Source organism: Larimichthys crocea, chromosome I (genome assembly GCF_000972845.2).
Source record: "Larimichthys crocea isolate SSNF chromosome I, L_crocea_2.0, whole genome shotgun sequence".
NCBI classification, from domain to species: Eukaryota; Metazoa; Chordata; class Actinopteri; family Sciaenidae; genus Larimichthys; species Larimichthys crocea.
Window position 1 is genome coordinate 10308799 of NC_040011.1, and position 26917 is coordinate 10335715.

At 43.6% G+C, this 26917-nt stretch overlaps 1 protein-coding gene across 5 annotated transcripts in view; it reads left to right on the forward strand.

Moving 5' to 3' along the window:
* Positions 1 to 1605: 1605 nt before the first annotated feature.
* The window catches only part of svep1 (sushi, von Willebrand factor type A, EGF and pentraxin domain containing 1), an 83680-nt gene continuing 58368 nt past the window's right edge, over positions 1606 to 26917 (forward strand). For 2 of the 5 annotated variants that reach the window (XM_027286996.1, XM_027286999.1), the window contains exons 1-2: positions 4855 to 6072; positions 6241 to 6296. In XM_027286996.1, coding sequence (XP_027142797.1) covers positions 5556 to 6072; positions 6241 to 6296 — 573 coding nt within the window. In that variant the 5' untranslated portion in view covers positions 4855 to 5555. Of the gene's footprint in view, positions 1840 to 1924; positions 1980 to 4854; positions 6073 to 6240; positions 6297 to 26917 lie in introns of those variants that run through there. The other 3 variants (XM_027287005.1, XM_027287003.1, XM_027287011.1) reach the window with 3 other exon arrangements.

The following is a 26917-nucleotide window of genomic DNA, read 5'->3' on the forward strand; positions in this document are numbered from 1 at the left end:
AAGGTAGCAATAATGACAGTAGTAATATGTGTAGTGGACGTCGTGCAGGATCACGGCAGCAGCCACGATCTACGAGAAGAAGTTTAGTTAGTAACATGCATTAATGAGACATGTATGTTTACAGATGGTGAGAGAGAAAGAATTACAAACTACACACACACAGGGTTAGTGGAATGGAATAAATGGAAGCTTAATTATTGTAAACACCTGCTTTGTTTGACCCTGTCAAAACGGCTGCTGTGAAAAAGTCTACTACAAAAGTGAAGAATCTGATTTACTTACTCCAATAGTTAAACTGGACACTGTCACTTTATTACATTTTATCGCCATCTAACGGCCAGAGTGCGTCATTGCACCCTGTAAATATTTGTATTGTAATGACATGCAGCCGCCTGCAGGGGGCGGTGTAATGTAACTTAATGTGACGGCGTCGGTTGGAGAAAAAAAGAGGCATTTTAACGGTCAACTGTAAGTAAACTTTTAATTTAACACTTTATTCTGTTAAAAGTTTCCAAATAGTGTCTTATTTTTTATTTCTCAGCAGTTAAACATTACATTAAAGCCTGGAGCTGCTAATTAAAGTAATTAAAACCGTTAAGTTAAGCTAAATTAACTGAACAAGCTCGTTAACGGCTGAACGGCTTTTGTTGTTTATGGGTCTGTTTGGTCGTTTTAAAACACTCTAACAGTTCCAAATGATGACATTTGCCTTTGAATGCAATTAGAAAGAATTTCCATTTAAGTCTAAAGTGACCCAGCAAAGGCAATCCAAGTTTTTATAAGTTAAAAGAGCGAGCTAGGTGGCTAGGTGTTTCGGTTTAACGGGTGACCGTGTTAAATGTGGCGACATATACCCCGAATTCGTCTAAAGGTTGTCATAGTTACAACGCATTACCGCTTAAACACGGTCACTCGTTAAAACGAAACACCGGCGGTAACGGTAAGCTTATCCTGAGTTTGAAAACTGTCGTTTTTAGCCGTAAATGACCAAATGTGAACAAAAAACAAAAAATACAAGACTACAGGAGTGATAAAATATATTGAACGTCGTTTAAGTTAACTTGTGGAAGATGTAGAAGAAACACCAGGTGACAAACAGATTCAAAGTAACGTTAATCTTGACATTTCCCTTACATTAATTAAGATATGAAGGGTTTGAACGCGTAGTTTCAAGTCATTAAAGCAAATGTTTGGCAAAATGGACCTCAACACCTGTAATGACTTCAAATAGAGCTCACCTGTGCGTCTTCCCGCAAGTGCACATGGGAAATGGAGTTCCCATTTTCTTTATGAAAACATTATGACACAAAGTGAGGATAAATCAATGCAAATCTGGAAATTAAAGTCAGTAAAATAAAAAAAGTGATTTACTCTATTAAATTAAATGCCAGAAAAATCATGAAAAATGTTCATTAGTTTCTCAGAAACCCCAAATGACATCTTTGCATGTCTTGTTTTGTCTTAGCAGCAACCCCAAACCCAAAGTATATTCAGTTTACCACGATTTAAAACAAAGAAAATAAGCAAATCCTCACCTTTAGGAAGCTGGAAACAGCGGATGTGTTGTGTTGTCCTTCATAAATGATCAAAATTGTTGTTGGTTCATTATTATGCTGAGTGATTTATAGATAAATCGACTCAAACAACTCTACAACAAACATTTAACCTGATTTCAGATCAAGTCGAGCCACGAAGGAATGTCATGGAGAGATCATCCTCCGGCTGAGATATGCGCTTCATCCTTTAGGCCAGAAATACCAAGAAATACGAGGAATGTGTTGTCACCTGTAGAGTACCTCCAGCCTGCTGTCGGGCGATTACAGTCAGGTGAGAGAACAGGTGTGTTTGTGCGCACGAGAGCCATTATTTGACATCCAATGCGAGCGCACGATCTTTGACCTCTTGGGTCTTTTTGCTCTTACAGAGAAAGACGAGTGTGGAAACTGTTTTCGGGCCTCTGTGGTTTGCTGACAGGAAAGGTATCTTCATACTTTTATACATTTTTAATACCTCCCAGATAAAAACACTTTTCAGGAATCAAAAAATCGACTCGATTTCAGTCTCCAGCCCAGAATCGTGCAGCATTTTCTTTATCTTGATAGACTATAAAGTGAATTAAACGTTTTAGCCACTTTGCCATTGGCCAGATAGTATTTTTGTCCAAGTTTGTGTGTGTGAGAGTGCTAACCACAGGAAAAACTATTCTCAGATTCAGTGATTTGCACCCTTATCAGCCACCCAGCATTTTCTTTGTTGGGTGCGTGTGTTTGTGTGAACATTTTGCAAACATGGCATGTGAAACTTTGCACACATCCTCCATCCTGTGTACACACGGTTCCCACAGATCCTTTGAAAAGTCTTGATTTTTGTTTTTCCGAAAAAGTCCAGGTCTAAAAAAAGAGCCTTAAATTGCCTGGAATTTAAGAAAGGCAGGCATTAAGCTTGATCTGCGGCAGGGTGAATGAGCACAGGGCTTATTTGTTCTGTTGTTTAATTTTATATCTCTCAACAATGACAATTTCCACTGCTTTATTTGGACTTGAAATGGTTTAGACTCTGCTAAATAGGTGGCTGCACTCCCCGTGAGCTGAACATTTGAACCCTGTAGAAGCAGAAGTTTCTGTTTATCTGAAATTTAAAATCAAAGTGATTAAATCTGCACTTGAAATGTGCAGATATCTCCGCAGAAGCCTTGTAGAGTACCATGTAGGCCATACTCCCTCACATATTTTACTTAAATATTCAGCATGACTAGCACACAACCCCCCCATTTACACACACACACACACACACACACAAGCCTCCTCTCCATCCACCAACCCCCTGTCTCCCCCGAGACCCCCACGAAAGTCTGGTGAGGGGTCTCTAGTGCCAAAAAGCAGGAAGTCACAGCTGTGCTCATCCCCCTTTCAGTATGTGTGAGAGCGAGAGTGTGTGTGTGTGTCTCTATTTGCATCTGTGTGTAGATCTGGGTCACCCTCTGTGTTTTAGTCTCTATACGTCTGTGTTTGTGTCTCAGTCAGTTCATCTGGCCAGCATGTCGCTACTTTCTCTTCCCACCTCTTCACTGCAGAAGTTTCCAGCGCCGTTAAATGAAAGCCTGGCTTCTACAGCCTAATAAACACTGTGTGTGCCTGAGCTGTGTGTCATTGTGGCTAATAGTATAAGACTGGCTGCACTGGACGGCTCTGATGGAAACACACACACACTCTGTCAACTTTCTGCTTTTTTTTATTGTTTCTGTCCCCGCCGTTTGCTTTTCATTCCTTCACTTTCTCTCTCGTTGCTCTGTCCTTATCTGTCTCTCCTTCCATTCTTGGGTCTGTTTTTCTCGACCTTTTCGTTCTGATTAGTGACAGGACAATGAGTCGATTAGTCTGCGATAATCTATGAATCTTTTTTTCAAGGAAAAATGCCAAATTTTTATTAGTTCCAGCTACTCAGAAATGAGTGTCAGCTACATTCTCTCTCTTGAATTTCTTTAAACTTTGGACTGTTTGTTGGACAAAGCAGTTTGATATTTGAAGACATCTGAATCATCTGGGATGGGCTCTGGGACATTTCAGTGGACATTTTTCACAATTTTCTGGTTCAGACCAAACAATAGTCATTAGCTGAAGCCCTAGTTCTGATCAAGGGAAAAATATTTATGAAACTTTAGACGCTTCAAACCTCAGTGCCCGACCTCACTAATGCTCTTGTGGCCGAGTGGAAGCAAATCCCCTCAGCCAGCTTCCAGAATGTTTCCCTGAACAATGGAGGCAGTTACAGTAGCAGACTAATGGCCACGGTTTTGGAATAAGCTGTTCTACAATCACATGTGAATGTCCTCATGCTTTTGGACATGGAGTGCATCTTTCCTTCCGTCTCTGTCTCCCTCCCTTCTATATTTTATGTCCCTTGTCCTGTTCCTGTCCGCCCCTGTGCAGCGACTCTTTCTTCGCTGCCAGCCTCTTGCAGCTCCTCGTGAAGCCAGCTCTTTGCTGTAAATCTCAGGCCTTTGGTTTAATAGGCGCGGTGTGCCTCTGGGTCTTTTGAACACCGGCTGCCTTTGTTTTGGTTACAGATAAAATCGCTGAAGGAAAACACGACAGCGGAGAGGACGAGGAGGAGGAGGAGGAGAAAAGAAGGGAGAGGCTATAAGAGACCGAAGAGATGTCGAAAAACAGCGAAGGAGTGAAGGAGTATGTGTGAATCCCCGGTGCTGCAGGAAGACGTAGACAAATCCAAAGAGCAAAGAAGGGCAGCTCTTCCCTCCTCTTTTTTATTTCTTAAACAAGATACACAGCAAGAAAAAACACACACAGGGAGGAGGGAGGAAAGGATAGCTCCTAAAAGAGTGATGATTTGACAAAGCATGTATCCAGAGCAGACTTAACCGCTTCCTAACTCTGAAGTACAGATAGAGGATTCAGTCCTTCCTCCTGCCAAACTCCTGCATCTGTCTAATATTACTTCTTAAATCGTTTTAATCTGACTCATCCTCGTGCACTCTCCTCCCCTCATCGCACCTTTTCATCCTCACCTGGTTTGATCTCATTCCGATGTCACTCCACGTGCACGCGTGGAGTCGATCACAGCGCCTGTCGCTGATGGGAACGTTGACAAGTTGACAGGCAGTGACGTCGAGCGTCACTCCGCTCAGGAGCCGAGAGGTAGACAGATACAGGGAGAGAGGGAGAGGTGGGGGGGAGTAGGAGGAGGCGGAGGGTGAAACTCTCAGAAAGAGATAGGGAAAGAGGGGGAGGTGAGAGAAAAGGAGGAGGAGAGATGAAGGGGGGGAAAAAAATGACTTCACGGCCACGGCTGGACTGCCCCCTTTTTTCCCCTCAGCCTCTCTCTGTCTCTCAACTTTTTTCCTCCCTCACTCCTCCTCCTCCTCCTCCTCCTCCTCCTCCTCCTCTGTGTGTTTTTTTTAAATGATTTGGGGAGAAGAGGGGAACAAGCATTCGGAGCTTGGCTGACAGTGCAGGCAGGAGCGTCACACAGGCAAACAGGAGCCTGAGGGGCAGTACACTGGGACCGGGAGAGGACTGAAGAGGCTTTATGGATCTGATGCACAGACTTAAAGATTGACCAACAGACAGAAGAGGCAGCAATAAGGAGATTTAAAGGACATATAGATTTAGACAGACTCTCAACAAGCTTCAAACAACACATTTACACACAGACACAGACTGTACAAAGAAGCAAGGGAGAAAAAAAAAAGCCAGATATACTGATTTTATTTTTGTAGAAAAGAGGAAAGACAGGCAGGCAGCTACCCTGTGAGCAAGTCTAAACATTTTTCCAGACGGGACTGGAGTTTTCTTCCACTGGAGAGAGAAAGAGGCACATTTTGAATGAAAAGAGAAGAATCCTCATCTTCATCCTGCAATGCTTTTGAGGAACTCTGCACTGAACTGTTGCTGTCTGCTGTCCTGCATGGTGACGCAGGCATAGGACGCGTTTATCTTCACTGAATTCCTCTGTTATTTCTCTACCAAGTCCTTCCTCGGCGCAGGTGTCGCGCTGACCGTCACTATGTTTTCCCAAAGGCACTCTTTAACACTATCATGGACTACTTGCCTTTTGGTCTTGTGCATCCTGGATGTATGGACCACAGCCTGGCCAGCCGCCCAACAGTCCCAACCGCAGCTGCAGTCCCACCGGTCCAGGCAGATGTCACCCCTAACCTCCTCCCCGTCAGCGGGCAACCTGTCAGAGAGCGCGGAGAGCAAAGTGGAACGCCTCGGCCAGGCGTTCAAGCGAAACGTCCGCGAGCTGCGCGAGAAAAGCTCCTGCCTGGACCTGGTCTTCCTCGTGGACGAGTCGTCCAGCGTCGGGGCCAACAACTTCCTGAGCGAGCTGAGGTTTGTACGCAAGATGCTCTCCGACTTCCCCGTCGCGCCGGAGGACACGAGGGTGGCACTGGTCACCTTCTCATCCAAGACCCATGTGGTGACGAGGGTGGACCACATCTCAGCGCCCAAGTCCCACCAGCACAAGTGTTCCCTGTTCAACCAGGAGATCCCAGCCATCAACTACAGAGGAGGGGGCACCTACACAAAAGGAGCCTTCCAGAGGGCAGCGGTGAGTCACACCACACGATCAAGATGAATTTATCTGTGTGACGTCACGCTGTTTGTGTGTGTGTGTGTCAGTCAGTCTGCGTCCTGCTGCGCGACGTGGTGAGGCTGATGTTAATGAGGCACCGCGTGGCTTCACTGTTGCTCTTCCCACTTCCTCTAAATTACACAGCAGAAGATAGCAGAGGGGAAGCCGCTCGCCAGCTAATTGTTGAGGAGTTTCCAGTGGTAAGAATAGCATTAGGACTGAGCACAGACACACACTTAGCAAAAAAATGACCTGCACACGTGTAACACTAAGGAATAAGTTTGGAGAAGTGGTACAGTGACAGTCTGACAGGTTGAATGTGTTGAATGTGTTGTTATGTGGGATTACAAGGGGGTCAGACTGTTGGCTTGTTTATGGTTTGTTGATTTGAGCTGCCTGCATGTGCACACACACACTCAAAACACACACACACGCACCGAGGACATATGGCACAGTTCATCCGTCAAGTCCAAACATCCCAGCTGTGAAAGCTGTGTTGGTGGTATAGAGGCTGGTCCTGTATAAACACACACACACACCTCGGCTCATGCCTCAGATCTGACTTCAGTCAGGAGCTTTGCGAGGCACCGAGTGTTATTTTGAGTTCACGCAGGGCAAGATTCAGGTGATTTCAGGGCTCTGCAAGCTCGCTAAGACGACGTCGCATTGACACAGACGTAAGGACGTCGTGGCAACGATACATAATAGATGTTATGACTGGGTGCACTGAAGTCAGAAACCCTCTTGGACACGGGTACAATCATGTGATGAATCAGCAGAATAAAGAGAACGGCGACAAAGGCAAAGTCAGTGATCATCACAAGGCAAATAAACATGGGTTTATATTCAGAAACCTACCTCACTTTGATGCTGCAGCACTAACTTTCCACAAACGCACTGTAGATCATTAAACAAAAACACGTCAGCCTAGTTTTACAGACAACAGCGGGGTTAGGTAAAGTGAGTTTTGGCAGGTTCACCCTTCAATCCATCCCCGCTTTAAAGCTAATAGTCTTGGATCGTATCCTCCGGCTCAGCGCTGAAAGCTTGGCCCTCAGGACAGGTTTTTAGCTCGCCCTCCTTAGTTAAGTGCTGATAAGGAGGCCGCTGGCTGCGTCCCAGCTGCTAAAGACCACAACAATACCGAGGAAAAAGGCTTTCTAGTGCCTTATCATTATTCCCAAACACTCTGAATGTTCTGGGTGATTTATCAGGTGATGTAGTAGTCTGAATCAGCCAAACATGGCTTAAGCAAAAAAAAGCAGGGGCGTACTGCTGCTCGGTTGTTGATTCAACGTCTGATTAGGATAAAAGATTCATTTTAATTCACTCTCGAGAGCCAAAAAAACCCTCCTGTATTTCTTTTCCAGTATGGCATCCGCATGGTGAGGCGTCCGACGTGAGCCATGTATGAGTAATGGGAGAGCTACGTGCAGCCTACACAGAGCTTTGGATTTTTTGGAATTGGAAAGATAGATGAGCCTAGCAGATACAGCCGGTACTCCAGAAAAAACCGCCGCGCACCTGACAGATTCGCTCTGACGTTTACTGCGTCTTCACATGGTCGAGGAAGTGATGTAAGAAGAAGACGGAAAAAAAAATCCCCCAAAAAACAAAAAAACACACAGGGCCATCTGTGATTTATCACCTGAGCTCTGGGTTAGTTTATCAGCCGGCTGAATCTGACTGGAAAGAGAAAAAAGGAGTGTTTGTCGTTCCATTAGCCGCATAAAAGATGGGTCTGCTAACACTAATCTACAAGCCGCATATCCGCCTGTCACCGTGTACCGACTGAACTGTCGGACAACTGTCTCGGCGTGTGTTGAATTGAGAATTTTGCGGCGTGCGCGTGTGTGTCTGCATGTAATTAGTGCCCATACACGTGCCTCCATCCGTTTGTTCTCCTGCGTATCCATTTAAGGCTTCCAGGGGAAAAAATTAGGGCTGTACGTGATGTGTGTGTCTGTGTGTCTATGTAATGTGCGATCCTGTGTTAGAAAGAAAAGAGAGACGGTGAAAGTAAAAGAGAGCGAGAGGATAATTGATAATTGCAGTATAATAATAATAATGCCATATTTTATTCCCTTGGCTGGTCTTGGCTGTTCTAAGTGCTGCAGAAAGCTGGGATCCATTAAGAGAGACATTTTTCCACCAGCCGTGCATGTAGAGACAGGGCTGTCCTCCAGCACTCTTCATCTCTGTCTCTCTGCTGTCTGTCTGTCTGTCTTTTCATCTAAAGCATCAGCATCGATGTATGCAGGTCCCCAAATGATTTCTGACGCAGGAGGGTCTATTTTTTTGTTCTTTTGTCATGTAGTTCAGTGAAATATTGTATTTAGTGTTAGACTGGCATATACAGAGAACATTCATAGTCGGTAGATGAGGTAAGACAGGCTGGTTATAGCCAGAAAGTCACTTTGCCATTCTCTAGATCTTTCTTAAGATGTCACATGCTTCGTCCGACCACGTGTAAGGTCAAAAAGTGTTTCCTAAAAAGAAGTCAGCCTGTCACCGAGTGGCACGCTGTGTTATTAACTGTAGCTCGCATGCCTTCGTCTTGAAGAATAACAAAAAACAAACTTGCAAGAAAAGTTCCGATCCTGCATACTTTTCACACTGCGATCACTGAATAATATTTTTTTTTCTTAAAGTACTGAAAATTGACAGATGCAACCCCCTGGATTTTTATTTTGAAAAGGAGCTTTTCAGTTCAGACGATGTTGGACTCTCTGCCAAGCACATTGTTTGGAGAATATTTTGATTTCAGTGCCAATACAAATCAAAAAGTACAAAAGCCCAATACCCAGCCACTCTCTCTCCTCGCTCCGCTGATATTAAGCAGCACCATCCTTCTGTGTCGGCGTGTTTGATATGACGTAGATGAGGGTAAATGTCAGAGGCTACGAGTTTATTAAGAGTGCAACGTTTTGCCGTAATGATTCACAGCGTCTCATTTCGGGGGCCTGTCTCTCCTCAGCCTCGACTCAGACGTGATAACCTGGTAGCTGATGACATCGCTCACCGCGCCGTAGATTTCCAGCACTTTCATGGCCGCCGTACAGAGGAGATGACTGATGAGTTTCAGTAAATGTTTTCAGGCCCCTGAGGAGTCACTACTGTACGCTACCTGAGACAGAAGTAGTTCACATCACCTTCTCCAAACTGAATCATATTCCCTTCCTCTCTGCTTACTGTAATTGCCCTGAAAAAGTCAATCCATTTTCCTTCTCTTCTTTAGCTCTTAATTTATTTTCCATGCATTTGCCTTTTACATGACCAAATATCTTCAGGGCAATATGGCTCATAGCCTTTCATTTTATTCTATTGGTCGCTGCTAATCTTGTTGATCCAGGAATCATGGCTTTTTCCATTGTTGCATTTCTCGTAGCTTGCTTTTGGATTATGAGTATCTCCCATAAAAATGCAGGAAGAGAAACGACTGTAGCCAGTTGAAAAATCCCCACCATCACTTGTTTTTTTTCTTGTCTCATCATTTGTCTTCATGCTGAAGATTCGCCTCTGGGTTTGCCATGCGCTGCCAGACAAACCCCCCCCCCTCCCTTCTCGCTCTCTCTCTCCGCAGGCAGGCCCGGCTCTGGCAAACAAACACAAGCGCTAAACCGGACTTGGCGTCTTCGCCCCGTGTCAGGCTGTCTTTACAGTTGCATAAGACACACAGACAGATGGGCAGCGTGTGAAGAAAGATGATGAGAGAGAAAAGGAGTGGGAGAAAGATGGAAGAATGAGAGGAAAAAGTAAGAAGGAGGGGGGAAAAAAAGCCCTGGGTCGAGGAATTGATAGAAAGAATGTGGCTCTTTCTGGTGGTTATTCACAGTAATGTTTTTACCTGACTGTTGGTTAGGCTGTGCCTGAAGTCTGGCTCGACTGCCGAGTAGTTTACTGGCGTTAGCCACTTAATAAAGGGAGCTTTCTGCTCAGCCAGCCTGTGTGTTTCTGGGACTGAAATCTGTATAAGTTGGACTAGCAGGTGGGTTATTTTCCTCTGCTTCTTCACTGAAAAGTTCCAATGACTCCTAATGCGCCCGACGTACCGAGTTCACGCTCATTTTTCACACACATACAGAGTTTATGCACCAGCTGCAGCTCTTTACATGGCTGTCATCATATAAGTCAGTGAGTTCACATCATAGACTGGAAACTGGAGCGTGTGCATGAGAACGTATGTGAGCCTGTGTCCTCAACACACAGACTCTAGACTCGGTATCTCCCCGAAACCTTGTAAACAAGTGCTTTAATTTAGGCCTTGTAGATGTAAAATAAGGCGTAGTTCAAGTTCTCACCTCGGATTATTAAGATACACATTTTACTGGATGGTTTAGCAGAAATGTTCCATATAGCCAGCATGTTTTTCCAGTCAGAACTTGGATCGAAGCCCACATTTGTCCAGTAAATTGTACAAATTGTGCACGCCAATGTTTCAAAGAAGGAGGACACCTGTCAATCACACCGCACCACGTCTACTTGAGATGATGCGCTTCTTTGTGCGGCTTTGCCAAACCACAATAAGCGAAACAAATATCGCGGGCTCGGTTTTTGTGACGCCCCTCCGTCTCATTCCAGTGGGTCATCGCCGTTTCTTCCATTTCTCCCATTTTCATGCCTTTCCATCACGCTTCCCCCCTCCACAGCCGCAGACCTCCGCGAGCCGAGCGTCAAGCAGAGGGACGTCACCGCCGTCAGCTTTGACGCACTACAGCCAAAATATGCAGTATTGTTTTTCAAAACACTGTCTATTAGATTAAATGAGGCCTGTGTAAGCTGCTTGTTTCTGGGCCTGTGGAGATGGACTGTAGAGATCCTGTACGTTCTTGGCCTGGCTAAAGCACACACACATTTACACTTGCGTAGAGAGTCTGAGCCTTTGCCTGAATTTCTGTGTAACCGGTAATGAGATGTACTGTAGAGTGCAGCAAATTAAGGTGGGAAATGAGCACCATCCATCACCTGAACGCTGGAAAACCATGTCCACGGCGGATGATTTTCAGGGGCCTTTTCATTTTTACAGAACATAATTGCTCACTGGAGCATATATATTTTTTTATTCTCTTGGCTGAGCCACAGAGCAAACCCACCACTGGATTCTCACCAGCACTAAATTCAAGCTAAACTCTCACTACAAGAAGGTGGGGAGTGACACTGTAGAGAGATAACATGGAGAGAAATGGGGAGCTACTTTTTCACCAAAAGAATAACACTTTCTCCTTCAAACCTCCCTAAAACAGGAGGAAAGACGACTACAGTTTGAGTGAGAGAGGCCATGCGAACAAGTTCTCACTGCAGCAAATGAAAGCAAGGTGCACCTCTTTGATCCGGCCCCCAAGGCTGGACTCAGCAGTGATAAGATGATAAGAAAAGTCTCTGTTTCCTGTCCACGCAACTGCCACTTCCCGCCATCTCGCCCTAAATCATTTCCTCCCCCTCAGTCCGTCTGCTTCTTTCCTCTATTCAGCTCCTCTGCCTCCTCCTCCTCCTCCTCCTCAGTATCAGATGTTCTGAATGAGACAGAAGGATGGAGCAGACTTACCTACCAGCCAGAAAAACCCTGATAAGACCGAGACCAGACAGGAATGTCCACAGACACCAGACAACATATTTTAAATTTAAAGTCTGCAGTGGACCCCGGGTCACTACTATTATTGTGTAGCACCTCATAAATCTGTGGAATGATTAAATTCAAACAATGCACATTGCTTTCTGTCCCGAAACAAGATAAGCGGTGGGAAGAGGAGTGCTTTTTATGATCTTCACTGGAGTGGAAGGAAAATTCTCTGTTTTTCTTTTAAAACTGAAACGTGTAACTCTAAGCACAGATGACGTCTCTGTTGTAGCTGGTTTATAGTCACCAGGTAGCCTAAGCAGATGTTCTGAAGTTAAGCAGCAGAGGCACTGACAAACCTCAATTTCTCAGTAGCAGAGTATGCTACTTGAGTTCAATGTGGTACGTATTAACCGCAGTCCAGTCCAATATATCACATGTAAGTCAATAATTGTAGAAAAGTCTGAACAGTAAACATAATTTAGTGTAGAATACACCTCCAATATTGCAATAATCAGCATGTGACCCACTCAGTTTTATCTTGCAACTTACTCGAGAAATCAAGTTTTGTTCTTTTTGGCTTGTAAAACTCCACTTGCTTCTCGTATTTCTATTTCTTCTAACGATTTCTCAAACATCTACACAATCATTTTACAATGACTGAATATAAACTTAAAGGATTTGACTCCATGGCATAGTATATTGGTTTTGGAAAGCAGGTGCTACCAGAGAGTCCCAAATTTTTCGCTCAAAAAAATAAAACAAACAGTGGATTATGATATATTTCCAATGTAATTTGTTGTAAGCCGATATCTTAATACAACTCTAGACATATACAAAATATGAAATATTGTAATGGGAGTGGCTCTTTTAAAATGCTCCTTACACCGACACACACACACTTTACTGGATGCTTACCTGGCGCCTGTGCCTGCACGGTGTAATAGGAAAGTTATTCAGGCACTGTCATGGTGATGGACACAATAGACTCAATATGACTGAGTGTGTTTTAGTGTGTGTGTGTGTGTGTGTGTGTGTGTGTGTGTGTGTGTGTTTAGAGTGTATGTTTTGGGTTTAGGAGGAAGAAATGCTTTAGTCTCAGGTTCGTCTCCTCTGGGCCTCTTCATACTGAATCATTCTGACAGAAATATTCTCCATTCTCCCCTCTCGTAACTTTGTCCATCAACCTCAAGTATGCTTTACCGGGAGCACTTTGGACCATTTTTCTCACAAAATACTTTGACGAGGCTGTATTTTGTCAGTATTGTCATCATTAATACTTATTTTTGGAGTAGAAGAGGCTTTGAAGTCATTTGTCTTTTACTTTGACTGCTCACGCCAAAACATTTTGATGAAATCATTTCTCAGGCTATTCAGTTGTGCTGCTTTTGTCTGTTTTTTTTTTTTATATGGTAGAAAATTCAATTTCTTTAGGTTTGAAAGCTATTTGATGATGTCACCTCAGGCTCCGGGAGATGGTGATGAGGATTCTCCTCTATTTTTTTTGACATTTTCATACCACACAATGATTATTGTGTGGTAATTTATAAGTTATTATTTAACCACCAGCAGTTGGTTTCAATTAAATATTCGGTTGCTAGTAGCAACCGCTACGCCATTCCTACTGAATGGTCACAGAGCTGTCACAAGGGTTTTTAGTGTATTTGTTGGCCAAGAGCAAAGACAAATAATAAAAGATAAAAATGAACTTAGTCTTGTGGTGCCATTTTGGCATTTCTGCCTTTGCCAGTTCCTGGCTAACCCCAAAAAAGGCAAAGATGTGGTGCATGGTTGATGAAACCAGCAAACCACTTGTCCATCGAAGCAGCCATGCTTTTAATTCTGCATAACTTTAAACCTGAATATGATCTGAACTGGTGAGTCATATAAACATTTAGCCTCAGTAAAGTTGTCATGGTCAGGAACCACCAAAAACAGCTAGAAGATTGTGAATATTGGACTTCCATTCACCGGTTCACCTTGAAACATCACAGCTCCAAATGAATGATACTGTTGAACCATAACTTTCAACTTGAAAGGTGATGTGTTCATAACTTGACTCCAAGTGGCCAACAAAATTAAAAAGAAATGCTCGGATAATGAAGCATCCATGACTTCAAAAAGCATACAGTCTGTCCTCTGCAGAGTGGTCTGCACGCTGCTCCACTGATTATACAGACAATGTTTGCCTTTGTTACTTAATAGTGGCCTGTGCACTCTTGTTCCTTTTCTCGTCACACTCTTCTCACCCTTGCCCTCCTCTCTGAAATGGATACCGAACATTTTCCAGAAACGGGGGCCTACTTTCCGACCTCTGAACGTCTAGAAGGACCCCGAGGGCTCCTCATTCACCATTATCTCATACAAGCAGCAAGCTGTCTTGATGCAACCGACATCAGATGCAGTTAAGATGCAAAGCACGAATGCCTCTTGAACCGATTTTTGACCTCTTTTAGAATAATTGGATTCATATCAGATCAGTGTTTCAACTGATCCCTCTGTTCTCCGGCAGCTGTCACCATCTGTTGATAACTCAGGAGCCTTTGAATTCCCTCACTGTCACATATCTGTGGAGAGGTGTTGACAGACAGTCAGGTAGGGAAGAGATATGCAGGCTGAGAGGTCAGCTGAGTTCATGGCGTCGGATCCATCTGCAGCTTGCAGAAAGGCCAATAAGAGACTGAATGTAGCCCAAATATGTCAGAACACTGAGTGCCTACAAAGATCTTTTAGAAATAGTCTCAGCTGTTAGGAATGCTGCAGTCGGTTTATCTTCCCAGATAGACACTAGTATCCTTAATTACTTACCATCTATTACAGAAGTAATTAAAAATCCAGATTATCTTGTCTGTGGATGTTCCATTTCGTCAACCTTGGGATTAAGTGGAGCAAGTGCTGATATACAGCACCACAATTTGTTTCAGTCTTGTTGTTTTGAACCATTTTGTAATAGATTTTCCGAAGCTGGATATCTCATTTGGAACAAAACACTTCGATTCTGACAGCAGACTTTTGTAGCCCAATCCAAGGTCACTGGTTTCCTCAACAACTCTCCAAACTTCCTGATCTCATCTATATTCACTACAGCAGCCTTTGACTTGGCAACGTGACTTCCTTCAACCACCTTCTCTCTTCACCTATCTCTCCTCGACTTCTTTAGATCTTATTTTAAAAGATTGGCAATCTCACCACATCATGAACCCCTATGAGTCCAACACAAATTCAGGAAAACCTAAGGTCTGTTGATTTGAAGGACAGTTTGGAAAACAAGCTTGTCTCACTGGATTTCACATAGTACAACCTAATATTTCCCTGTTTAGTGCACTTTACACACGCACATACATGCTGTACATTCATTAGCTAAGTGCTGAAAACTCCATGTTGAGCGAACTCATGCATGTCGGATAGATCCTGAAGGAGCTGGCAGCAGCTGAATGTATTTGCACGTGTGCATCCATACGTATGCGTGTCCATAGAAAATGAGACGGTTTCAAAGGTTTTTCTGTCTATTTTAGAATTGTACAGTGAAAAATCACCCTGGATCAGTCTTTGTTGAGTTGTTTTAGACTTCGCTGAAAGGTTATAAATTACCGCAGTTATTGCTAATAAAGTATTTGGCTTCTGCAAAAGCTGCTGAGTCTGTAGTCGCTGTCTTCTCGGCTGCTGTTTGAATCACACTGTCTGTTTTTCACCGTCTCGGTTTTCCCCAGTACCAGGTGATATGTCCATCTCCCTTCCTTCCTCTCTCTCTCTCTCTCTCACATTTTTTTCTGTTTGCACTTTGCCTCTGCTTCTCCCTCTTGAGTCACGCCTAATGTTCCTGCCTGGAGGGGTATGCTGGTAGACATCAGTGGTATAGAGTATGTGCTGGTTTGGATGCCGTGGAGAATGTCCCACTTGGCCTTGGGGCTAAAGCTGCTGCGGTAAAATGACTGGGCTTCGCTCCGGCCAAAACCAGCGACTCCAGTTAGAGAAAGAGTTAGAGATTGAAAATGAGGTGATTAAGGCCAGTGGAAGCAACAAGGAGTGTGTGTTTATATATAATGCTGTCAGTCTGATATGTAAAGTCAGGGCTTTGTCCAAGTCCTTCCTAACTAACAAAACTGTTTGGATCAGTCTTGTGTAAGGTACGGTAGTCCATACACCAATATTCCTTTTTAATGGCTGATACCCAAGATGTTTTATGACCAATCCAGTATCTCGAACGGATGCATCAGTAGTTAACAGGTGTGTGTCCCTGCATGCAAAGGATAAAAAACTCTTGCTTTTTAATCCCCTGACTTTGTTGCTTGTGCCGTCTCTACATTCCTATCTAAACCAGAGAACAACGGTTTATCTGTATGCTTTCAGATAGAAGACACACCCAGATCAGGCACAATCGCTCAGCCAAATCCTCAGTGGCAACGATCGAGGCTCTGCGGTTGTGAATCCTCCGAAATCACTTTTACGACATCCTTGAGTGCCTTTACTGTACGTGTGAAAGTTTGATTCATGCTATGAATGAATGTGAGCGAGGAAGAGGAAATGGCAAACTTGTGTTTTTTTTTCTTCACAAGGTGTTTCTCATTCTTGTTCTCCAATTTTCTCCTGGTGCATGCACCAGGAATGAGATACTTTGCCAGAGGGGAAATCACCACACACCACTTCTCCGTCTTTCATCGCAGGCCCAAAAGAAATTATTCTCTTGCTACTTGCAACACTTTAGTCATAATTATCCTCTGCACCTTTTTTCACTACTTCTAGAAAAATGGGAAATTGGAGCAGGGAACAATCTGTACTCTGCTCAGCTCCGTAAAACACAGATGTCAGTAAAACCCCTCAACGAACACAAATGTAATTACATACATTTCCGCATCGGCCCTACACCATCGGTCACCGTGTCATTTTCTGCATGGTAGTTGCGTGTTAATTGTTCCCCTGAGACGTGTTTTTGTAATTTAGTGGCTGCAGAGAGAAAGAGTGCAAGTCCTGTCATAAAGATCACATCTACAAAGTGGGGAGTCTCCAGGAGCTGCTGTTAGCTTACAAGGGCGGATTTCACCACTTCAGCCCCCAGTGGGCAAACATGAATCACACACAGACACTCAATCTCTCGTTTACGCATCCATCCTCGGACTTCAAAGATACTCTTTGGAAAAAGTAAGAATTTTCTGCAGTAGTGGTTGCGAGGAGCAGTTGTCGTGTAGATCAAGGAAACATGTCACGCAGCATTAATTTTATCCACGCCTGTCAACATTTTTCCCTGGGTCAGATTTATGGCTCTGGTACAAGACGATGATGTTCCCACATACAAAGCTCTGATTGGCTGTGTCTCGAACAGTGGAAAAAGCTGTCCTTGACCACAACATTAGATCTGTCTCAACCCCTGAAAAAAAACGAAGACACCCAACCCAAGTTTCACACAGATTTTGACTTGTCATGGCAGGAAAATCACATGTGTGAATAATGACATTAATGATGATAATGATGCACAAAGGGAATGCAGCTTTAATTAAGGTTATTAATCACACCTGTGCTCTTCCCGCTATCGTATTGGCTGTGAAAAAGGCCAATGATTAGCCAATTACAACCTAATTTAAAGGTCCAGTGTGTAAGACCTAAAGGGCTGTATTTACAGAATATGTAACTAGAATTCACCCGCCTTCGTCAAGTTAACTTGCTCGGATTTTCCTCGGTTTGCGTGCTTTTAAATATGCTTTTGAATATGTAAATATGCAAAAATATTTCCCTTTTGGCCGTTTTTTACGAGTAGAAGTTTGCACAGGGTGTTTTATTTTGAAGATCGACCGGATTCTCTTTGCCATTTCTGTGTCTCGCGGTATTTCTGACGCTCACGGCCTCCATCAAAAATAGAAACTGCGATTAGCTCCTGGTGGACTTTAGCCTTTAGTATATAATGACCTTAGAATGAGCTTTTTATATCCAAAAACGTCCTCCTCCCGTAAAGTTCTCCATGTTGAACCACCATGTTTCTACAGTAGCCCAGAACAGACAAACTAAACACTGGCTCTAAGTTGTGTTTGTTGCGTTCCATCAGAGAGGGTGAAATGAGGGGTTTGCAATCAGAAACTATACCGCTAGATGCCACTAATTCCTACACACTGCTCCTTTAATTGGAAATGTGTCCGATTTGCGTTTTAGTTTGGCAACATGACCAAAAGTTGCTTAAAATCAGCCTCACTGTTGGATGCAAAATAAAGTGTCTACAGCTTTACACTCTCTGGTCAGTCAGTTGCACACACCTACGCACACATATGGCTGTGGACACACACTTTCCTACGCACATCAAGCTCACTCTCTTAACCTCACACTCTGTTCTTTCCACTGAGTGTGTATTTACACAAACATGCACACACCTATACAGATTCCTCTTACTTAAAATACTGCTCAGCGATTGATAGGTGCCGCTGACACCAGCCTCATGGAGCTCTATGGGAGAGTGTGTGAACGCGATAAATGAAAGGCGAAGGGAGGGGGCCGGGGGTGTCGAGGTGAAGAAGTACGGAGGGATATTCAGAAAGGAGCGGTGAGGAGGCTTTGAAGAATAATACTCTGTCGGTGGGGTCAAAGGGCAGGGAGGCGTCAGCAAGGACAGGAACTGACTGTCAGCAGCTTCAGTGGCCTGTGTTCAAATGCCATGATCAACTATGAAAATCATTAGAAAACAGTGGTTTCTTGATCTCACTGGAAAAAGTGTGTTTCCACTAGGCCACCATGCTGTGGAAACCATGGTTCTTTTTAAAAGTAGGTTGGCACATATTTTTTGGATGAAACTTTTTTCTGTGTATTCAAATAGAACTGAACTGATGCTGGATTTTTGAGGCCGGTTCCGATATTGATATTGGAGAGCTGATAATTGTTGAAAGTGTTGATGTTTACATTTTTTTCTGAGCACTTTGAGGAGTTCTCGTCCGTGTTAATTCAAAATGGGATTGAAAGTTGATTCGTGACCTTGGAAACAGTCGGAAAACGTCTCACCACAAAGTCCATTTAGTAGCAGTTCAGAGCTTTTGAACGTCTCACGCAAATATCCTCAGTTAGTTCTTATGTCAATGTCAAAATCATGTATGTATTTCATGTATTGGGGCACTTTAAGGTCTCTGCATAGTTAACAAACAATAATAAAATAATTACACAATAATTTCGATTTGATCGAAAGCTGCAGAATATCAACTAAATGAACCTTAAATGAACCAGCTGCTCGATTCCAGGTCAGGAAACACGATGCTTAAATGAAGTAACGACAAGAAAATCTTTGGCACTACTGTGTCTCATTATTCAACCGCTAAAATGAACAAATAATATCTGCCATGTTGTTGCGCCTGTCGGCCTTTAATGTTGAGTGTCGAACATGGATTTTCAATAAAGGGATAAAACCGCGTGTGATGAGTGAACTCGAACTTTTCGTTACTACAAATCACATCGCATGCCTCGTGAAACGCTGCACCGTGCACACGAAACAGTCTCAAAGTCCACAGCGTTGTGATTAAAGACACAAATCACACAAATACTTTAAGCATATGGATTTACTTTGGCATCTTGAGATTAGGATTAACCAAAAGCATCATACATTGGCACCTGAAGTAACCAAAAGTATTTCAAAGAGCCAGTAGTGGCAAACTAAATAACATGTTTTTATGGGCTAAGGCGTGTAGGTCTATTAGTAAACCACTTGCTATGTTGAGGTTAGAGTTTGAGAGTGCCAGATTCCACTGGGTTGTTTTCTTTGGTGACTGAGTGAGTACGTGTTTGTCTGACTGTATGTCTCTGTTTGTGTGAATGACTATAAGTAGGTAATTGGTACATGTATATGAAACCGCAAGTATGTCTACATCCTGTTGTCTCTGTTTGTGTGCTTTTTATGTGCTTTTTTTTCACATTCTCCAGCTCTAATTGTGCAAGATTTCACTTTCTGGAGCTATTAGTTGGGTTTTCAGCCTCAGTAAGAAACCCTGTTCCAAGTAGTTACCCAAATATAGAGACGAATATGCATTGGCCTCCACTTTAATCAGTTCTAGTTTGACGTTGCACATTGGCAAAAAAAAAGGACCTCAAGGACCTGATACAGATCACCTAACTCATTTTCAGTGAACAAAAGCGTACAAATATAATCCATTTTAATGAAAAGTTTTATCCAAACTCTTACATAATGCAGGTGTTTCCCAGCAACAGCATATTTATACTCTTGGAGAGAACAAGTGTGTGCAAAATCATCACATGTTCTACAGTTCTCATGATTTATGACGAGGTTAAGAAATGCACGGCAACTCAGGCTGAGTCGATACGATCTCCCCCAAGCAGTAATTCCCGAAATATGCCCTCGTCTTCAAATGACCTGCCAGCGCGTGCTTCCTCTTGATGTTATGAGGACTAATATGATTTATCCCACCAACGAGGGCCGCGTCCAGAACAAACAAGGAGAATCAATAAATTGAAACTTCTCTGTGCATCTGTACTACAAACACTGACGTTGCACCAATTCCCTGCTCTATTAGACAAAATCTCCCAACTACAGCTTGTGCCAAGACAAATAAACCCCTCAGGAGAAGAAAGAAGGGGAACATGAGGAAGAAATGCAACTACAGCAACAACAGTCAACATAACAAAGGAAAATGCTGTGCCTGTCTCCACAGTGTGGTCGGAGCTAAGTCTGGATGAGATGGGATACATTTTCATGGATGCTTTAAGCCAGCGACAGTCCCCAAATCGTTCCCTGCGTATAAGAACTTTCAACACGCCAGTCTGGAGTCAAGAAAAGCATCGCGCTCCACCACACTGTTGCCTTTGTTTATTTCAAAAAATCAAAGCACGGCCTTAGAGATGATGCTGTGGCTGCTCGCTCTGTGCTCGGGTAGTGAGGTAGTGATCTCATGAAATGTCGCAAATATTACATAACTCGTGGGATTTCTTCCACTCCTTAACGTAATTTTGTTGAAAGCAGAGTTTTAGGTCATTTCCAACAGAGGCACAACACAGCTGAGTGGCAGGAAACTGTCTAGTAGTCAAAAATATCAACGTTTAGTACCATTGATGCTGTTCATCATACAGGTATCAGTCCATCGTTGGAAGTTCTGTCTATATTATCACTCTTACCACCTACTTTGGCGTCAATCTAAAAGCAACAATATTTTTCTTGCTAGCTTTCCGCTTGCTCGACCTGGACAACATCCAAACTAAAGCACAAACACATGAATCACAGGACTAAATTACAGAATAACTCCTGGACATTGAAGATTGATGATGACTGAGAATGAAATAAAATGAGGGTGGATATTTTCCTAGTTTAATCTGATGAAATTGGGCTACTCCTGCAGCAATAGCAGCTAATGTGATCTGAAGTTTATCAAACCTAATACATGTGCAACGTATTAAGCACACTGGTTTCCATCTGATTAAAAAAACATACGATGATGAAATTAGCCAGTAACCGTGCACCACGCACTCAGCAATATGTGACATATTGTGCAAACCAGTTGGAGAACATTCAGAGTTTAAGTGCCCACAAAAACAAAACAGATGAGGTCAGATACGCAATAGTAGGACTTCCTTAAAAAGACACACACAGTATACGCCTGAAACATTTCCCATATACCATATACAGGCACGCAGAGAGAAACAAACGTCAAACACATGTTGTGAATATAGAAAACAAAACATGATAAATATATAAATAACCCATAACATGAGGCGGATTGCCAAGCCAGCCTGACCCCGCCGCCATCCAACTGGCACTCTTGTCTGAATCTTGTTATTCTTCCTCCCACTCAATCAAACCGGCTTTCCTCGTCCAATTACCCAGAATCCTGTGTCCAATTGGAACACGGTCAGTGCCTAAAATGTTTCTCTCGGTGCTTGGTTCCGCCAGCGCAACGCAGAGAGCAGCGGGGGGGTGGTAATTGAATGAGTTTCTCATTTGCCAGCCAAGATAGCCTTTCCCCTTGGCATCTGATTGTGGAATTAGCTTCTCTCTTTCTCCCCGCGCTCCCTCCTCCTTCGCCTCCTCCTCCTCTCCTCCTTCCCGGTTGAGCTGTTGAGTTTGATGAATGGTGTTGTGACAGAAGCCGTCAAGCTAACACACACACAGCCCGGGTCCAGCCTACCGTCTCTGGCAATTAACTGACTGTCCACACTCTCTTCTTCAGCCCTTCAAATGCCACTGGCTGCTTACAAATCTGTATTACACACTCAGAGGACTTTTAAATCATTAGGTAGTGGTAAGTAAGTAAGTGGTTGCCAAATTGGGAGCATTTTCCTGTAATGGCTCTCCTCTTCTAGGAATCATTTTCCATCCCTAAGATTTTTGCCAACTATACCCCCAGACAGGTTAACAATTATCTATGTAGTCTCTGTGTGACTTCAAAAACAACTCCTGTGGTTTTGGGGAACCTCCACTTTAAGCACAGTGATTGATGAGAGATTGTCTCTTAAAATATTGCGCTGCTTTCTGAGACCTAGATACCTATATTTGGAATATATGATAAAAATGAAAAGGTCAGAAGTGTATCAGTGTTTCCATATGATTGCCCTGTGGAGCTCCCTTTATGCTTGTGGTTATAGAATACAAAAATATCCTTAAAAGGAGAATCATGGGACTTGTAGTAGTACATACATCTCGTATAAATGCTCACACACACCTCATTTGTAGAGGTTTTATCCGTCATAAGACATGACATATACTTTGGAGCAACACTTGGAAGTATCTGTTGCCATGTCACTTCCAGTCAGCGTTGACAATGGACAGGAGTTAATAAGCACACGCTGTCGACTGTCTGGTTTATTACTTCTTGTGACGTTTCTGCGGAGTGTCATCCTGACAGGGAGCCTCGGCTGTGTGTGGCTGTCACTTTATTTGCCACATGTGCTCTTTGGAGAAACAGCTGGGCAGCAGCACAGTGGATTCAGCTGTGTTTGCTGCCGTAGTAGAAAAGTGGAAAGTGACGGATTAAGATTAATTGAGATAATTGTGCGTACTTTTCTCCCAAAACATACCATGCATTTTTAGATAATACATCACAGGGAGCAGTCCTTCACCTTTTATTATTCTGGCAAGTTATAATAGGTTCTTGCCGTAGTGCAGTGATGAGCATAGTGTTTAAAACACGTTAGAACACAAACAACTTGGCAGCCAACTCTAAATCACAGGCGATGAATGGACCAACATGAGAGAGTTTTGAAAACTTGCTTTAGGAGGTAACGATATCTGACTTTGCCAAAAAAAATGACTTGACATTTATGAGATGGACCATAATGCACGTCTCTGCAAGCCGATTTACATACCACACTATCATGAAAAGTAAGTGACAGGCTGAAAGGTATGATTGATTATTAATACTTCATTTTAAGAACTTAAGGAGTATATTATTTGCAGTACATGTGTGGCCCGTAGCATCCTGGGTGGCCCTCGTGGATACCAATCTCCCTACGCTCACCATGTCAGTCTCGTGGCTTCCCACTGAGCATGGAAAGATTTGTGAAATAAAGTCAGCGGAGCAGAGACGATGTGGCACGTACATTATGTGAGAAATGTAAGAACAAATGGAATCAGGAGTTTGAAAGCAAACTTGACCGGCTGAAGGAAAAAAAAACATGTGCTTTACATCTGTTCTCAAGTCAAAACATTTCGGGATTAATTTGCCTTTTAAAACGGGATCCAGTCAGAAGCCTCTTACCAGATAATGAAAACTGTGCTAAGCCTGCGAAGCGTGCAGCACACAAGCAACGAAAACAAAATGTCTGTGGCACAAAAGATCGCGGCATATCGCCGATCTGACCAGGAAACTAATGATCTCAGATATCCAAAGTATGTGTCCCTGAGATGTTGCTCAATCCAACCAAATTTGAGGCTAGCGCCTGCAATTGTGTGTGCGTGTTGTTCTGTTGGGGCCCCTGCAGAGTTATTGTTGTTATTCTTACCACCCAGGCCAAGAGCAGATAGCCTGTCAAAACAAGCGCTCTCACTTCCGAGCCGATGGGGAGACAGACTTTCCGAACGGATGCAGGGTGCATGATTATTATTTCTTATTTTTTATCTACTCTGTGGAATGCCTGCAAATATTGGAGTTGGACCTCAAGAAAGTGAAAAACCATACGAGAGTAACGGGGCGGACTTGTCTGTCAAGCTGCGGCGTGTTCTTCATTCTCTGTCAGTTACACAAGCAGAAGTGAGCGCGACGACTGAGAGCTGGCAGAACAGCACGCGTCGTGGCGACCTGTTTAAAGGGTTTTACCAGTCAGATTCCATGTGGCACTCCAAAAAAGCACCACGTGCACCCCTTTTATAACATTCACTATTTTAAAGTTTATCGACCATAAACACACACATATGATCATACAGAAGATACCAGCTGTGATGGCTTTTGAGTGATCTGTGTGAGTGAGAGCTCATAGTCCATAAATACAATTCAACCATGTGTCTGTGTTTGTTTATGGATAGTTTTTGGTGAGCGAGTTTAAAAGTGCACATTAATCTTTTTGGGACGTTGTTGGCAGTCAGCAGTCAGCTCCAGGTGCATTACCACCAGCCTCTGGAATGAACTGATCCTGAAACCCGGGAGTTAAGTTATCTGCTGCAGGATGAGGTACAATTCACAATCTAGCACTATTCTCCTGCAAGAAACGGCTGCTCTTAGTGCAAAAGTTATTGTATTGTTACATTTTTATTGAAGGCAGAAGGTGTTCTCGCAACTTTGTCCTCGTATACATGCTGTGTACTCGAGGAAGCTGAACCACACAAATGCATAGAGCAGTATACGTTTGACTCCTATCCTAATTAAGACTTCATACGTCTTTCTATATTTTTCTCCTCCTGTATTGACTGTTGCAAATGAAGAAAGAAACCAACCGTTAACCAGCTTTGATCAGAGCCAGGTGGGCACTGATCAAAGTCACAGGATGGGCTGACAGGAGGCCAGTAGTGTGGTAGAGATGAGGAGGGGGGGGTCCTCATTTAGCATTCAGAATAGCTGCCATGCATATACAAGCCTTTGATTAACAGCTGGGCTACCTTGGCACCGCTGTCAGCCCCTCAAGGTGTGGAAAGGTTTCCTAGTGTCTTCTGCCAAATGCAACGAGGTGCCTGCTTTTGAAGTTCTAATCATGCAAGAATCTGTTTGGAGATGGAGAGTCCGTCGGTTTTTCATCAGTGGACTGAAGGTTTTTATTTGGTATATGTTTTATTTATGCTGGAGGTTCATCAGGAGATCTGAGTATTACACGTGGCTGGTTTTGATAGCCCGTTCAAGTTTATATCTGATCGCAAGTCAGTTGTTGGACGATGCTCTTGCGTATTCTATTTTCTGCGTGAACATGATTCTACTGTATCAAAAGAAGCTTCACACATCGAGCGCTTATCTCTCTCTCTCTCTCTCCGTTGCTTCCTGCCAAAGTTCGAGGCGTTTTGGAGCGGAGATAGCTCTGCTTGCTCTTACTGCTAATCCCTCCAGGCCTGTCGGTCCCTGCGCTATCACCGCTGCTCTGACAGATATCAACGGCTCCGAATAAGATACACTTAAACAACTGTCCCATCGCTGCCGGCTTATTATCTCCTCTTTGGAGCGACTGCCAAGTCCGTAATTGAAGAAATGTATAGCATGAGGTGATGCATGTACAGAAAAGAGAGACGAGTAGCTGAAATAGGCGACACGTCTTTCGAGTTTCAGGCTTCTCTGGAATACATTAGATTGTTTTAATAATGCAGTTATTTTTAGCGATGACACACACACAGTCAAGACGATCACCAAAATGCTGTCACCCATTGTTTTATGTAGCTTTTTACTTGGTTTAAGGAAGATTAACATTTCAAGAATTGAAGCTTGTAAATAATCGACTCAGCATTATTCTTTTACAGCATGTTGGATACGTCTCAGACATGCCTGCTGAAGCTGAAATCCCCCCTTTTTCTTTAATCTCCTTCTTTATGCCTCTCTTCCTACCACGCGACTGCTTTATCCCTGTTGTTGTAATGATCAGAGAAAATGTGTTTTAATGAGCGAGAAACAGCTGGAACTGATCATATTCATAATGATTCTGTCACCCGGAGCTTCTTCTCTACACTTTTACACACTAACCTCCCTGCTGTCACCGTTGGCATCATGCGTGATTAGTTTTTATTCGTTAAATGCTATGTTTACATCACGCCTCGAGCCGTAAGGTGCACGCAGAGAGTTACACTCAAGGGCAGCCCCTTCCCACACACTGGCTCCTGCGGTTGCCTTTATGTTAGTACTCTGACCCAAACTATGTGGAGGCTATTCGGGAGGGTATTATTAGTGGGTATGCATGCGTATGCTCCGTTTGGTGGCATCTCCACAGTTGCTAACACCAGCCACTGACTCATGGCTAGCGCAGAAACCGCCGCGGCCCAAAAGCACTTTGAGCTGACGCCTAATAAAAGACCTAAAAACACCCCGAAACACTCGCACGTGCAATATTGACACATAGAGAAGAGCAGCAAGTGTGCAGACGCAGATATTGCCGCGGTGAGGACCTTAATGCCGCAGCCTGATGGGGTGCACTGACAGCTGGGAGCAGCCCGGGTCTGGGAACCCGGAGCAGCAGGAAGCCCCGGAGCTTTGAGGATCAGAGAAACCAGGCTCTCCCTTCTTCTTCTATTCTCTCTCCACCCTCCTCCTTCCTCCCTCACTGCTTCGCTTCACGGGCTCTGTAATTACGCCGCTCCTGCCAGAGCTGCTTGAAGTTTAGCCAATTAGACAATAAAGACCAGAACTTTCTCTCCTGCTCTGTTTCTCCTCCTTCAGTCACACCCTTGCGTGTCTGTCATGTCGTGCTATTACGTCCAGTTTGGCCCCAGAATACAGAAAAGTCATCCGCGTCTTTGTAACACACATCCTTTGTTTCGCCTATTCTCTAATTCTTCATGATATACCCGTGACCTTTCTAGCTCTCAGGAAGTAAGTGGATATCTCTCTTACTGACTTCATCTTGGCTCCTTCCTCAACTTCAATTTCTTTTATTTTCTCTCCACCTTCTCGCTCCAGCTTCTTGTTCTTTTCATCCATTGTTCCCTGGGTTTTCCACATGACCTCTAAACCTCATTTAAAACACCCTTACAACAAACCTACACACTGTCAGCTTAGCCTCCGCAGCAAAGCAGATGGTGCTGTTGCTGTTTTTTCTTCTTCTTTACTCTAGAGAAAATAAAGATATGTTTCTCTGACTTTAATGTCCGGTCTAATTGTATGTGGTGGATTGTAAACGGTGGCTAAAGTTAGTTTGGGAACTGTAGCCGGTGTCTGGGGCGGACAC